General features: G+C 33.9%; 1 protein-coding gene across 1 annotated transcript in view; it reads left to right on the top strand.

Moving 5' to 3' along the window:
* LOC136037344 (activating signal cointegrator 1 complex subunit 1-like) overlaps positions 1-15915 on the top strand; it is a 58225-nt gene that overhangs the window by 37551 nt on the left and 4759 nt on the right. The window contains exon 3 of the mRNA XM_065720016.1: positions 6189-6376. Within this exon, the coding sequence (XP_065576088.1) occupies positions 6189-6376 (188 nt within the window). The remainder of the gene's footprint in view (positions 1-6188; positions 6377-15915) is intronic.

Genomic DNA, 15915 nt, shown 5'->3' with positions numbered 1-15915 from the left:
TAGATGAAAATTTTTTTTAGTTTTTTCCTTTTTTTCTTTTTAGTTTTTTATTGGTTTTTACCTTTATTTTAGCTTATTTTTCAGTTTTTTCCTTTTTTTTAGTTTTTTTTTATTTTTTATTTTTTTTTAGTTTTTTACCTTTTTTTAGTTTTTTTTTAGTTTTTTTAGTTTTTTAGCTTTTTTACTTTTTTTATTAGTTTTTAGTTTTTTTTTGTAGTTTTTGCCTTTTTTTAGTTTTTTCAGTTTTTTTTTAGTTTTTTATTGGTTTTTACCTTTATTTTAGCTTATTTTTCAGTTTTTTCCTTTTTTTTTAGTTTTTAGTTTTTTTCGTTTTTTACCTTTTTTTTAGTTTTTTTAGTTTTTTTAGTTTTTTAGCTTTTTTATTTTTTTATTAGTTTTTAGTTTTTTTTGTAGTTTTTGCCTTTTTTTAGTTTTTTTAGTTTTTTAGCTTTTTTTATTAGTTTTTAGTTTTTTTTGTAGTTTTTGCCTTATTTTAGTTTTTTTAGTTTTTTAGCTTTTTTATTTTTTTTATTAGTTTTTAGTTTTTTTTGTAGTTTTTGCCTTTTTTAGTTTTTTCAGTTTTGACGTCACCTGATCCAGTTTTTTCAGGTGACGTCACCTGATCCATCCACAGACAGACAGACAACTTATTTTTATATATATAGATATATATATATATATATATATATATATATATATATATATATATATATATATATATATATATATATATATAATGTATGTATAATATATATATTAGGGTTTAGCTTATTTTTCAAATTTCTAAACATCACCTTTTTACCCCTTAATTTTGTTCAGGTACATGAAATAATACACCATGCAAAATTTCACCCTTATATTTGAATATTTAGGGGTAGCTCAATGACATTAATGTTTTGAATACCAAAATACAATGGTTTCGCATATTGTTTAAAACATAATTTATTTTAATCTTCCAATGTAAGCAATGATTATTAGCCTGGTTCAGTTTTACTTATTTAACTGAAGGACTTCAAACTAGTTTAATATTCTTTGCAATAGCAGAAAAAAAGATAAAGAATATAGCATTAGACTTTACGATCCCTACCGGCGGTGCTGATCTCCGTTTCTCGGTCCTTCAGCCAGGAAGTGCAATGGGGGGCTGGGGGCCAAACATCCTGTGCTTTCGTACACCCTTCCTGTTGCAATAGCATACATGTTTTTTAAATTGCAAAAATTAATTAACAGTTTACATTTTATTAATCTGTATACTGTGTTTAAAAGGCTCTTATCATCAGAATTCTGGTATGTGTTGAATACTTTTCATTGTATAATATAAGACTAGTTCAGCTGTGTTTAAAAATCAATTGATATCTTTGAGATTAAATTACATATTTTCATGAAACAATTAGACAATCTTCAACTTCAACTATCAAAGAAATAGCTACATTTTGGTATAAAGCCAGGATTCCAACTAGAGATTTGCAGAATTTCCGAACTAAACTAGAGAAGTTATTTGAAGAATGGCACTTATTGAAAAAGAACAAAGGTAGGCAGTCAGTTACACAACAATCAAGAGAAGCAGAGTTTCTCAGTAAACTGGACGACCTTTTTGACAGTGCTCACGCGAACGCCATGAGCGTAATGAAAATACCAGAAGATAGACAGATTTTACTGGCTCAAAGAGAAAAAGGCAGAAAGGGAGCAATGGTTGGTAGGGATGAAAAATTAGCCGGAAAGGAGAAACAAGTTGTAAAAAAGTTAGAAAAGATATTAGCGAGACAACAGACCAGCGAAGAAAGAGAAAAGGGGCAATATGACAACAAAATGATGGAGATGATATTATCATCTAGCAGTGATGAAGAAGATACTGACAATAGTGATGATGATACTGTGAGCTGCAAGGCAGGACCAACACAAGAAAAAAGACAGAGAGGTAGAAAAGTAGTTATAACTCCACAACTTGCAGCAACGTTTGACAGAACCAATATGTCTGACCGTAAAGCAATGTTCGTCATTAGTGAAGCTGCCAAAAGTTTGGGACATAACATCACTGATATAGCTTTTAATCGTGACTCAGTTCGTCGATTAAGAATGACACACCAGTCCGTACAGTCAGCCGCCTTGAAAGCCAAATTTCAAGGTAACGTACCGCTAGTAGTTCACTGGGATGGCAAGCTCATTGTTGACTTAACAAGTAAGGAGCAAGTTGATCGACTACCCGTCATAGTTTCAGGAAAAGAGCTCTCCCAGTTATTGACAACTGCAAAACTGACCTGTGGTACAGGTGAAGCCCAAGCATCAGTTGTATACTCTGCAATAAAAGACATGGGGCACACACCATGTATGGTGACTGTCAAAGCTCATCTACAGTCTGAAAATCTGGATGTTCAGAGGGCAGTTACATTTGAGTAAGAAAGAAGAAAAGGGGTTACAAGATGTGTGTATCTTTGCATCATGTGTTTATCTAAGAGCGTGGATGACAGCTTTGAAACCAGATAGAATTTTTGGAGCTAGTTATAATCTTCCTGGGCTCAGTTCCTGAGAGGGGAATTTAACTCAAGGCACCTGGGGCTACACACCATGCATGGTGGCTGTCAAAGCTCATCCACAGTCTGAAAATATGGATGTTCAGAGGGCAGTTTCATTTGAGTAAGAAATAAGAAAAGGGGTTACAAGATGTGTGTATCTTTGCATCATGTGTTTATCTAAGAGCGTGGATGACAGCTTTGAAACCAGCTAGTGCACTTCAGAGTGACGTCCATGAAGATGGCCAACCATTTGCGGTATCTATCTCCAGAAACAGTAGGTCTGGTGTTTTTCGATGATTCTATAGATTATGACACAAAGAAATTGTGGAAGCAGTAAAACTCGAGCAAGAACAGTCTCAATGAACATAAAAAGAAAATATCTGTGGACTTAAAAACATTCAAAGAAAAGAAATTTGAAACATTTTTCTCAGCAAAGTCTATGGCCCTGTTTCAGACGATGGATCTTATGCATAATTTTCTTGACATAGACCCGGACAATTGGGCGGAACAAGAAGACTACATCCATTCAGCAGAGACAGTTTCGTCAATCATTGTTGTTAATGATCATGCCGAAAGGGGGGGGGGTGGCACTTGCTCAGGAACTAATTGAAACATTACCAAAGACTAAAGTGAGTTGCAGTTTCTACCACAAGTGGTCCAAACTCATCGAAAGTTATATCCTGACAGCAAAAATGAAACACTGTCAACAATCGACATCTGACTTCTTCGTTCTGCATCTAATAATTGTGCAATATGCAATACACGGTACTTAATTTGTGACTACTAACTGAAACTATATTTTCACAGTATTAATCTTTATTTTTACAGTATTACCCTCATTATTACTGTTATTTTATTAGGCCTATAGTATTGATAAAAAGTGTGACAGTATTTATATTATTCGCGTCACTATTTTCGATATTACAACAGATAATTAATTAAATTAGATGTGAAATTAAAGAAATATAATATCATTATTATGATGCAAATAAAGTTGCAGACAATTACTACTACTACCTTTAAATATTGTTTAAAAAGGTTCATACTTACCCAGTAGTGTTTTTACATGAAAAGGAAAAATTGTGGGGGGTAAGACACTATATAAGCACCATAATTTTGATATTTATTTATTTTCCAAGATGAAGCTTTTACTCCTTACGAAGATGAACCCTGTGAAGATTTATCAGAAATTATTAAAAGATTGATCAACTCCCCCCCTCCCCCCAACAAAATTTTTCATTGTTTAGTCTCTAAACTCTGTCTTATCAGCTTTTTATTTTTCCCACCTTCAATAAAAGTCACTTATTGAAGGTGTTGTTTTTTGCTTTTGTTTTTCCCAATCACCTTTTACATTATATATCTATATATATAAAAATAAGTTGTTTGTGTGTGTGTGTGTCGAGTGACGTCATATTTGTGTGTCGACTGACGTCATGAAGTTAGTTGGCGTCATGTATGTTATGACGATGACGTCATTAAAGGTATTTAAGACATTCGTTCACGGAAAAATGTTTAATTGTAAAATGACTGAAGAACCTACAATGGCAACAGCCGAGGAAGCTGCTCCAAGAGTCTATGCCAAAAAACTTTCTACTGATAGAGAAAGTAAGAAAAGAAAGCGTGCCGAGGAATCACAAGAACAGCAAGAAAACAGGCTTGCGGCTGATAGAGAAAGTAAGAAAAGAAAGCGTGCCGAGGAATCACAAGAACAGCAAGAAAACAGGCTTGCGGCTAAAGAACGCAAAACCGCGCAGTTAGATGAAAATCCACCTGGACAGCGAGAGTCAAAACATATCAAAACTGAAAATGATAGCGATGATGATTGGGTTTGGGATTTTGACTTGGATAAGGTCATCAATGCCTACCAGATCTTAGTTAAAAAAAACAAAGGTTCGGTAATATGTATTTCTTAGTGACGCTGAAAAATAAAGAAGAAAAAGAAAACTGAAAAAAGAAAAACAGAAACCCCTGTTGGGGTGGCGCGAAGCGCCACCCCAACAGCTAGTATATATATATATATATATATATATATATATATATATATATATATATATATATATATATATACTAGCTGTTGGGGTGGCGCTTCGCGCCACCCCAACACCTAGTTGGTGGGGGCGCTTCGCGCCCCCCCCAAGCCCCCCCGCGCGCGTAAGTCGTTACGCGCCATAATAGTTACGCGCCATTGTAGTTGTGTCCCTATGTCCCACCTGTGAATATAGATATATATATATATATATATGGTTTTAACTACGTAAAACTTGCGAATATACAACATTCTTTGCTGTCCCATTGTCTTTGCATATAAATAGATTGTCAGGTTTACCGACTCTTGAACATGCAACATATAATGGTCCATGGGAAAACAATCTGTATTCAGATCTATACCTCATGATTCTAATGATTGCCCTTGAGCTTTGTTGATGGTGATTGCTAATCGACCATTCCCTGTCCCGGTGTCCCGGTCGTCATTTACATCCCCCTGTTTCCCCCGGTGTCCCCGTTGTAGTTGTGTCCCTGTGTCCCGGTCGTCATTTATATTCCCTGTGTCCCGGGTCCCGGTCATCATTTGTATCCCGGTGTCCCGGTCTGTATATACATTCGTTTTTTAGTTTTGTTTTTCTCTTTTATTTTTTTCCTTTTTTTTTCTTTTTTAGCTTATTTAGATTTTTAGATTTTTTAGTTTTTTTTATTAGTTTTTAGTTTTTATTTCTTTTTAGTTTTTTTGTCCCGGTCGTCATTTATATCCCCCTGTTTCCCCCGGTGTCCCCGTTGTAGTTGTGTCCCTGTGTCCCGGTCGTTATTTATATTCCCTGTGTCCCGGTCGTCATTTGTATCCCGGTGTACCGGTCTGTATATACATTCGTTTTTTAGTTTTGTTTTTCTCCTTTATTTTTTTCCTTTTTTTTTCTTTTTTAGTTTATTTAGATTTTTAGATTTTTTAGTTTTTTTATTAGTTTTTAGTTTTTTTTTCTTTTTAGTTTTTTTGTAGTTTTTACCTTCTTTTTAGTTTTGTTAATTTTTTTTTTTACTTGTGTCCTGGTCGTCATTTATACTCCCTGTGTCCCGGTGCTTTGTTGATTGCTAATCGAACATTCCTTTTGTCCTGGTCGCTTTCTCTTTGAGTGTCGTCATTTATTTTTTTCTTTTTTAGTTCTTTTAGTTTTTACCTTTTTTAGTTTTTTTTTAGTTTTTAGTTTTTTTAGTTTTTTACCTTTTTTTAGTTTTTTTAGTTTTTTTAGTTTTTTAGCTTTTTTACTTTTTTTATTAGTTTTTAGTTTTTTTTTGTAGTTTTTGCCTTTTTTTAGTTTTTTCAGTTTTTTTTTTAGTTTTTTATTGGTTTTTACCTTTATAGTTTTTTTAGTTTTTTAGCTTTTTTATTTTTTTTATTAGTTTTTAGTTTTTTTTGTAGTTTTTGCCTTTTTTTAGTTTTTTCAGTTTTGACGTCACCTAATCCAGTTTTTTCAGGTGACGTCACCTGACACATCCATCCATCCATCCACAGACAGACAACTTATTTTTATATATATAGATATATATATATATATATATATATATATATATATATATATATATATATATATATATATATATATATATATATATATATATATATATATATATATATATATATAAATATATATAATCACTGATTTTAATATTCATTTATGTTCCAAGATGAAGGTTTTACTCCTTACGAAGATGAACCTTGTGAAGATTTATCTGGAATTGTCAAAACCAAAGACGGGTACAGTTTGTCCTTGTCAATACCTAGTGCTTATTTTCCTTACATAATTGGAGCAAAGGGAGCGACTAGAAAGAGAATTGAAACTGAAACTGGAACAAGAATTAAAATTCCAGGACAGGTATGTCACTTAGAATTAAGTTCATTTGTTTCCTTCTCTATGTTGGTTTTTAAAATTGAATTATTCCAATTGTGTACAATGTGCTCCCTCTCTCTGGGATTTCCCCCAAGACTTTGGATTTAAGTACTGAACTTAGGATCTTGGGAAACGTTTATAGATTAAACATTACCATCAATCTAATTCCTTAGATTTTTTTTCAATCTAATCTTGGAGCCATCAGTTTAGTCTCAATGTCTATCAGTTTGAAATGGTGATAACTCGTCTCAGCGGCTAATGTAGGGCTTATGGGCTAATATACCTGTAAACGCTTCTCCTCCGCCCTATGAGATCAAAATTTTACTGTTTAACCTCTACAGTGAAGTTCTAATTTCCTTTAAATTTTTCTTGTGACTTATCACTACCCCATTCGATCCTATCAACATCTTCCCGTTGTTGTCTTGTTTATTTCTAACAGAAATATTAAAACTGTTTTGATAACCCCAACTCGTTGAAATTAGTTAAAAAGTCTGAACAAACTGTAGATATTGCAACAGACAGTTATTTCTGTTCCCCCAATATTGAAGGCTTAATCATTATTTCTTTTAAATAGTAAAAAAAAAATTTAAATAGTAAAATTCGTCTTCGACCCATCAATCTAATTCCTTAGATTTTTTTTTCAATGTAATTTTGGAATATTGTTAGTTGAACCAAATTATAAATTGTTATTTTGCAACAAAATTCACCTAAACCTTCAAAGGAAGAAGCTGAAACTTAATTTTACACTTCTTGATATAGGACAATCTCAATACGAAAATATAATTATGCTTCTTCTATAAATGTATTTAGCGATCTTCATAATTCTTAATATCGTTCATTTCCAAATTTCGAGTTTTTTGTTTATGAAATCAGAGTTTTGTTTATGAAATTTATTATTAAATAAAGAACTCAGAACTCTCAGTAGTAGCCCTCTTGTATACAAGGGGATATGCGCTGGATGGTTTCATGTAAACTAAATCTCCAAAAGAAAGTCTTGAGCTTGGTATAGGTATTAGAGGTTGAATTGTAGGTGCAAAGAGTAATGCAAGTGGCCCAAAGGTAAATATACGTGAAAAAAAACGAACTGGTGACAGCATTGCCACTGCCTCTAAGTTGTCACGGAATTTATAGATTGTTTTTAAAAGATTGACAAATCATAAGATTCAAAAACTGATAGTGCTATAAGCGAGTTTTTGAAATATTGGTAATTTATTACCAATAATAATAAATTGGTAAATAATAAATTACCAAGAATAATAAATTGGTAATTTAGTCAGAGATGAAATGCAAGAGGCTATAAAAATGACTTGATAATGTCGAAGTACTTACTATTTTAGGAAACTTTTAGTTACATGCTTTTATTTTAGTTTAATTTCAAAATTATAGACACATTAGTTTAATTTTTGTTGGAAGCAAATTACTGCGGGATAATAATGCTCATTAGACCAAGAGGTGCTATAGATAGAGTTATAAGAGGAATTTCTTATTTTAGTTTAGGAAAGGTATATTGGCCAATTTTTGACGCCAAGGTAAGAAGTTAGGTGAGTTGTTGGTTCGGTTTGGAATCAGGATTTATGCAGGGTTGTTTCATATCTCCGCTTCTATGGATTATTTTGATAGAACTTATTCTAAGGAACATACCAAAAACCATTGGAGAATATGGTATCAAATCGGAAGGTGAAGGACTCCTAAACTTAGATTACGGAGATGATTTGAATATCTATATATATAAAAATAAGTTGTTTGTCTGTGTACTGACGTCATGTTTGTGTGTTGACTGACGTCATGTTTGTCGACTGACGTCATTATAAGGATTGAGCTGTATGCCGTCATGAAGTTGTTTGTCGACTGACGTCTTGTTTGTCAACTGATGAAATTAGAGACCGGGACACAGGGAATATAAATGACGAACGGGACACTCAAAGAGAAATTACAGACTGGGACACCGGGACACAAATAACGACCGGGACACAGGGAATATAAATGACGGCCAGGACACAGGGACACAACTACAACGGAGACACCGGGGGCACAGGGGGGATATATAAATGACGACCGGGACACAGGAAATGTTCGAAGAAAAATTACAGACCGGGACACAAATGACGACCGGGACACAGGGAATATAAATGACGACCGGGACACAACTACAACGGAGACGCCGGGGGCACAGGGGGGATATATAAATGACGGCCGGGACACAGGAAATGTTCAAAGAAAAATTACAGACCGGGACACAAATGACGACCGGGACACAGGGAATATAATTGACGACCGGGACACAGGGACACAACTACAACGGGGACGCCGGGGGCACAGGGTGATATATAAATGACGACGGGGACACAGGGAATGTTCGATTAGCAATCACCATCAACAAAGCTCAAGGGCAATCATTAGAATAATGAGGTATAGATCTGAATACGGATTGTTTTTCCCATGGACAATTATATGTTGCATGTTCAAGAGTCGGTAAACCTGACAATCTATTTATATGCACAGACAATGGGACAGCGAAGAATGTTGTATATTCGCAAGTTAAACGTAGTTAAAAACATATATATATATATATATATATATATATATATATATATATATATATATATATATATATATATATATATATATATATATATATATATATATATACATATATATATATATATATATATATATATATATATATATATATATATATATATATATATATCTATACTTACAGGTGGGACACAGGGACACAACTACAATGGCGCGTGACTAATATGGCGCGTAACGACTTACGCGCGCGGGGGGGGGGGGGGCTTGGGGGGCGCGAAGCATCCCCACCAACTAGGTGTTGGATAAAAATCAGCAAATTTGATGTTTTGAGGTTTTAGGTTGCGAGTGTATGTTAAAAATCAATGTCAAGAAGACTAGGTCACTTATATAAGGAATGAATGAGGCTCTAGGAATGGAATTAGGCAACGAGAAAATGTGCTGGGGTGAAAGCTTTACTTGCCAAGATGGCATTATCAAACACTTAGTGGTAATAAACTGTAAGTAAGGAGCGGCTCGGCTCAATAGTAACCGAAACTCTAAAAAAACGGAATTTTGATACCGATAAATAAATCAAAACAATCATATTTTTATGCTGATTTCAAATATACAAGTTTCATTAAGTTTAGTATTACCTATCAAATGTTATGAGCCTGAGAAAATTTGCGAGATCTTTCTGAGATCTTTCTCAGATCTTTCTGAGAAGAAAGATCGGGTTGGTGTTTTTTTTTTTTTTTTTTTTTTTTTTTTTTTTTTTTTTTTTTTTTTTTTTTTTTTTTTTTATTAAGGGGTGATCTTGTCGACCCATTGGTACTACAATATTGTGGAGGACTCAGTAACACGGAAATTAAGAGGTGTAGTGTCCTTTTTAAGCGACCAAAAAGATTGGGGGGCAACTAGGCCACCTCCCCTGCCCGTTTTCCCCAAAATCGTCTGACTAAAATTTTGAGTTAGCTATTTTGTCCATCATAGTGGGAAACCCCAATTACTTTGTCTTTGGATATAACATACCCACCCCTCCACAGGCCCAAGGGAAAGTTCTTCAAGTTATAAAAATTGCCCATTGTTTACACATAGTATTTGTTATTGGGAAGCATGCATACATTTTAGGGGGAACTCTCCTTGAGGAGGGGATTTTCCAGGGGTTAATTTGTCTGAGGAAATTATATACTGGGGGTGTTTACTATAATTTCTATACAAAATTTGTTTTATTTTTTTGTTTTCTCTTTTCCGTCTCAATTTAATGCGTGGAGTTGTAAAGGGTAATAGCCCTGGGTAAATTTTCACCGGAATTGAATTGTCTAGATAGAGATATATCCATAAGGAGAGTATTTCTCCGTGGAGGTGGGGCCAGATATCCTGGGATTATTTAAAAAATGATCAGATATTAAATAAAAAAATAAGTTTTTTCAACTGAAAGTAAGGAGCAACATTAAAACTTAAAACGAACGGAAGTTATTACGTATATGAAGAGGGTTGCCTCCTTCTCAACACCTCGCTTTTTACCCTAAAGTTTGAATTTTGTCCCGATTCTTTAAGAACAACTACTGAAACACAGGGGTCATTCGAATGGAACATAAGAAGCTTTTTTCTAAAGTACTAAAAAACTTTTATTTTTTTATTTAATTTTACTTTATTTTATTTAGACATTTGTTGTATGCAGTGAAGATGTAAAAGTGGAAAATTTAAGGTGTAGGGTGTTGCGTCGTGGTTAAAAAATATTTGGAAGAACAGGAAGATAAGCCATTGAACCAAGCTTAGATACTAAAAGCTTCGGTAATGATAGTGGTTTAGTAAGGTTTTGAAACGTCGGTGCTTCCATAGTGGGAGGAAGGTAATTTTTTCAAGAGGAATTGTCTTTTGATAATTATAAATAATAAAAAAAGTTGTCCCCTCCGCAATCCCTCGCTCTTTACGCTAAAGCTTTTAATTGTTTTAAAAAGTAGAAGTGGCAAAGACTCAAACTTTAGCGTAAAGAGCGAGGGATTGCGGAGGGGACAACTCATTTCATATACGGAGTAAATTCTGTTCGTTTTAAGTTTTAATGTCGCTTCTTATTTTCAGCTAAAAAAATTAGTTTTTTTTATTTAATTTCTGAACGTTTTTGAATTAATACATGTTAGGTTTTGGCTCTCCGCACATAAATTATTAAAATAAAATTTGTATATTAATTCTTTTTTTTGGCTAAATGGATTTCTCTTAGTTTTGATCAGACGATTTTGAGAAACAAGGTGTGGAGAAGGAGGCCTAGTTGCCCTCCATTTTTACGGTTACTTAAAAAGGCAACTAGAACTTTTAATTTTTAACGAACGTTTTTATTAGTAAAAAATATACGTAACTTAAGAATTAACTTACGTAACAAACTTTCATAATCTTATATTTTTATTATGTATACTAGGGGGTTTGTACCCTCGTTAATACCTCGCTCTTTACACTAAATCTTAAGTTTTGTCCCAATTCTTTAAGAATGACCCCTGGATCAGAAAGGCCGTAGAATAAATAGTTAAAATCACTAAAAATACTTTAGCATAAAGAGCGAGGTATTTATCTCCTCCTAAATACCTCGCTCTTTATGCTAAAGTATTTTTAGAACCCCTCATATGCGTAATAATCTATGTTCGTTTTAAGTTTCAATGCTACTCCTTCCTTTCATTTGAAAAAACATTTTCATGTTTATTTTTCATTGTTTTCTTATAGTAATGCTAGAAAATCATGCACCCTTTTCCTTGAATTTTTCTTCCCCCATGACAGATTCCTCCAAGAAAAGCTCCTCCAACATAGCCCCCTCCCCTCAGTCCCACCCCCAAACAAAATAAAATCCCCCTGAAAACGTCTGTACACTTCCCAATAACCATTACTATATGTAAACACTGGTCAAAGTTTGTAACTTGCAGCCCCTCCCCCAGGGATTCTGGGGGAGTAAGTCATCCCCAAAGACATAGTCATTATAGTTTTCGACTATGCTGAACAAAATGGCTATCTCAAAATTTTGATCCGTTGACTTTGGGAAAAATTGAGCGTGGGAGGGGGTTTAGATGCCCTCCAATTTTTTTAGTCACTTAAAAAGGGCATTAGAACTTTTCATTTCCGTTAGAAAGAGCCTTGCGACATTCTAAGACCACTTGGTCGATACGATGACCCCTGGGAAAAAAAATAATAAATAAACACGCACCCGTGATTTGTCTTCTGGCAAAAAATACAAAATTCCACATTTTTGTAGATAGGAGCTTGAAACTTCTACAGTAGGGTTCTCTGATACGCTGAATCTGATGTTGTCATTTTCGTTAAGATTCTACGACTTTTAGGGGGTGTTTCCCCCTATTTTCTTAAATAAGGCAAATTTTCTCAGGCTCGTAACTTTTGATGGGTAAGACTAAACTTGATGAAACTTATATATTTAAAATCAGCATTAAAATGCGATTCTTTTGATGTAGCTATTGATATCAAAATTCAATTTTTTAGAGTTTTGGTTACTATTGAGCCGGGTCGCTCCTTACTACAGTTCGTTACCACGAACTGTTTGATATGCTCCCGTTTGAATGACCGTATTTCAAATATTAAGTTCTACTGTATATCTCGTTCGATCCCACTTTACTATAATCAAGTGTGTATCCAGGAGGGGGGCTAGGGAGTTTGACCCCCCTCCCGAAATGTTTTTCGACTTGTAAAAACGTAATAAAAATGCATACAAACAAATTGTTGATACATTTTTAGAGTTTTTTGGTACCCCCCCCCCCCCGAAAAAATAAACCTCCGCGAAGAAAAATCCTAGGTACGGCCCTGATTATGATAAATGGAAATTTGAGAGGGTTAGGTAAAGTTTTACGGGTGACAGGCTGCCAAATATACCGCTTTTCGGCATTCCAGCTAAGGCCAAACAGAAAGTTGGACTTCATCAAAGAGGCTGGGTAGACATAATCAGAAAAGATTCAGAGGAATTAGCATCCTAGGAGGAAGACTAAATCTCATAACAAGCTAAGGTCGGCGTTCAGGGTGCGCCGCCACGTTGACTTCAGACGACTGGGTGCCTCGGGGGTTGTCATATTAGTATGGTTCTAATTTCCTTTAAATCCTTTCTTCTGACTTAAAATTAGCCACTATTTTTTTTTTTTTTTTTTTTTTTTTTTTTAAGATGTTGGACCCATCAGTGTAGTTTCAACGTGACAACTCTTCTCAGCGGTTAATATAGGGCTTATGGGCTAATATAGCTGCACAGGCTTATTTTCGGCCCAATATGATCAAAATTTCACTATTTAATCCCTCCAGTGAATTTCTAATTTCCTTTAAATCCTTTCTTGTGACTAATCACTACCCCATTCGATTTTATCAACATCTCCCTGTTGTTGTCTTGTTTATTTCTAACCGAAATATTAAAACTGTTTTAATAACCCCAACTCGTTGAAATTAATCGAAAAGTCTGAACAAACTGTGGATACTGCAACAAACAGTTATTTCTGTTGTCCCAGTAATAAAGGCATAATCATTTTTTTTAAATAGTTAAAAAAAAATAATAATAAAATTCGTCTCCGACCCAAATTTTGATTGATCAAGTTTATTTTGTTGTGAAGTTTAAAACAATTCGACTGTAAATTCCAAATTGTTCATTGAAATTGATGGATACCTTTTCGTGATCCATTGTATCTCTTCTAAGATCATTTTGTAGCATCTATTTATAGTTGAAAATCTGCCTTCTCTATTGAAAATGTAATAAGAAGGAAGTCCTTAGGAGACACAAGTATAGGTAAGCCAGAGATTCAAGTTCGTCTTTGAAAAATAATCCATCAACGCCGTCTATCATTACCCGGTAAAATCATAAAGCTAATTGTAAAAAATTTAAATATTATTATTATAATTATTTATTTTATTAATTTATTTATTAAACTGGCTTCTCTTCCGCCCAAGGTGATCAAAATTTCACTATTTACCCCTCATATTTAAATTATACTTATAATACTATAATTATACTTTATATACTTGTACTTGTACTTGTGGCGGGAATCAGGCATTTTCACCTCGCCCGGCATCGATGATCTTAGAGACCTTCTTGGACCACGTTGTTCGATCTTGTGCCAGCTGCTCTGCAAAAGCGAGCCACTGTGTTGACCATCTGTGACCGAATTTTCTGAAACCCCCGATTGGTTTAAGGTCTGACTTGGCCCGGTTCCACCAGTTCTTCCTCTGTCCTCCTTGGCGTTTCTTCCAGTAGCTAATAGGCTCAACTAGAATATAAAGTATACTTTATATACTTTACTATATATCATATTTATATTATATTTGTTATATTTATATTATGTTATATTTTTATTATATTTACTTTATATTATATTTATTATTATACTTTATAATACTATTTAAATTTTTAAACTTCACAGCAAAATAAAATCGATGCATCAGAAATTTTATTTGAAGACATATTCACCAAATTGGCAATGAAAAGGATATAAAAAAAAGACAAAAGGGTCTGTATGCTTTCATTTTCGACCCTTTTGCTGTTTTTATATCTTTTTCATTGCCAGTTTAGTTAATACTGCTTCGAAGTTTTTGATAGATCAGTTTTGTTTTTCTCTGAAATCTCAAACATTTGGGTATAAATTTCAAATTGGTATTTGAAAGTGATGGACATAATTTGAAATAGTTTTTTGTGATTTATTTCGTCTCTTTTAAGATCTCTTTTCAGCACCTACTAACTTTGGAAATGTGCCTTTTTTAGTGAAAATCTGATTAGAAGGGTCATATAATTTAACTAGGAAAGATAAATATAAGTAAACTAGAAACTGAAGTTCGTCTCCGAAAACAAAATTTCAACGTTATTCAGCACTACATAGCAAAATCAGAAAGTTAACTGTGAAAAAAACTAAATAAGAGTTTACTTTTAATTGCTTTAAGTTCGTTTAGCTTTACATTGCGCTGAAGAAAAAAGATCAACCTTTGCGAGAAGAGTCGAACTGGTATATTTGCACACTTTATTTTGATAATATGTGTTCTACCGAATAATTTAGTCATATCTATTTTATTATTCAAAACAATTGCTTAAAAATAAAACAAAAGAATAATTCATGTCTGAAAAGAATAATTCAATAATTCATGAATAATTCAGTAAGTGGCTACCAGTTAGCCCCTAGGCGGATAGGGGGGGGGGCATAAACCTTCTGGAGATTGGTTGCATCTTTTTTATGGGAATAAGATTTTTAAAAAATATTATTTTCCAGAAAACGAAGCTGCCACATCTTTTTTCCTTTTTTGTGCTCTAGAGGGGGTGGTTTCAATTTTTTTTTAAATGTTTGATTTTGCGCCTCTTTATCACTCTGGTGCGGAGGTATGGAAGGCCATCCAAAATCAGGACACATCTCTAAAGAAAACGTAAGTAATTGAAGTTTCATGGTTGGATGGAAAATAGTGCTTCTGCTTACAATGAAGCATAACACAAGTGTACTTGAGGCCAACTCAGCAGTGCAAGCTTCTATCCTCTCCCCTTGTTTCTGTTCAGATTGTTTCACGTTTCTGACTCCCCTGAAGTTTCCACTTTATTCGAATATCTCGTCTCCTCCCCTCCCATCGAGGGACCTCAAGATTCTGTTTGATCCCCGCTGTATTGCACAGAAGTCAATTTTTGACAGTGCACCATCCCTCATCCGTAAAGCGTAATCCGTAAAACTCATCCTTAATCGTCCTAACTCTTTTTTCATTATTTTTTTCTTTTTTCCCTAGAATGTAAAACAAAATCACAGTATTCTTTCATATTCTTATTTACTTTATAGTCGCTCAAACAGGCACCAAAAATTATTTTAGGTAGCCCAATTACTCTGTAACACCTCTTTCGCGGAAAATGTTTGCAAATATCGTGTTTCGATCAACTATAAATAATGAAGAATACATATACAGGTTTTCAAGCCGTCACCAATAGACACAGTACGACCACTGATTATATATGGTACATCTAATAGCTCCAGAGGGAATCCTTCCCAAAATGAACCCGGATCCGTATAATG

This window comes from Artemia franciscana, chromosome 16, assembly GCF_032884065.1.
Source record: "Artemia franciscana chromosome 16, ASM3288406v1, whole genome shotgun sequence".
Classification (NCBI taxonomy): domain Eukaryota; kingdom Metazoa; phylum Arthropoda; class Branchiopoda; order Anostraca; family Artemiidae; genus Artemia; species Artemia franciscana.
Note: the sequence above shows the minus strand (reverse complement) of the source record. Positions and strands in the feature narration are given on the sequence as shown.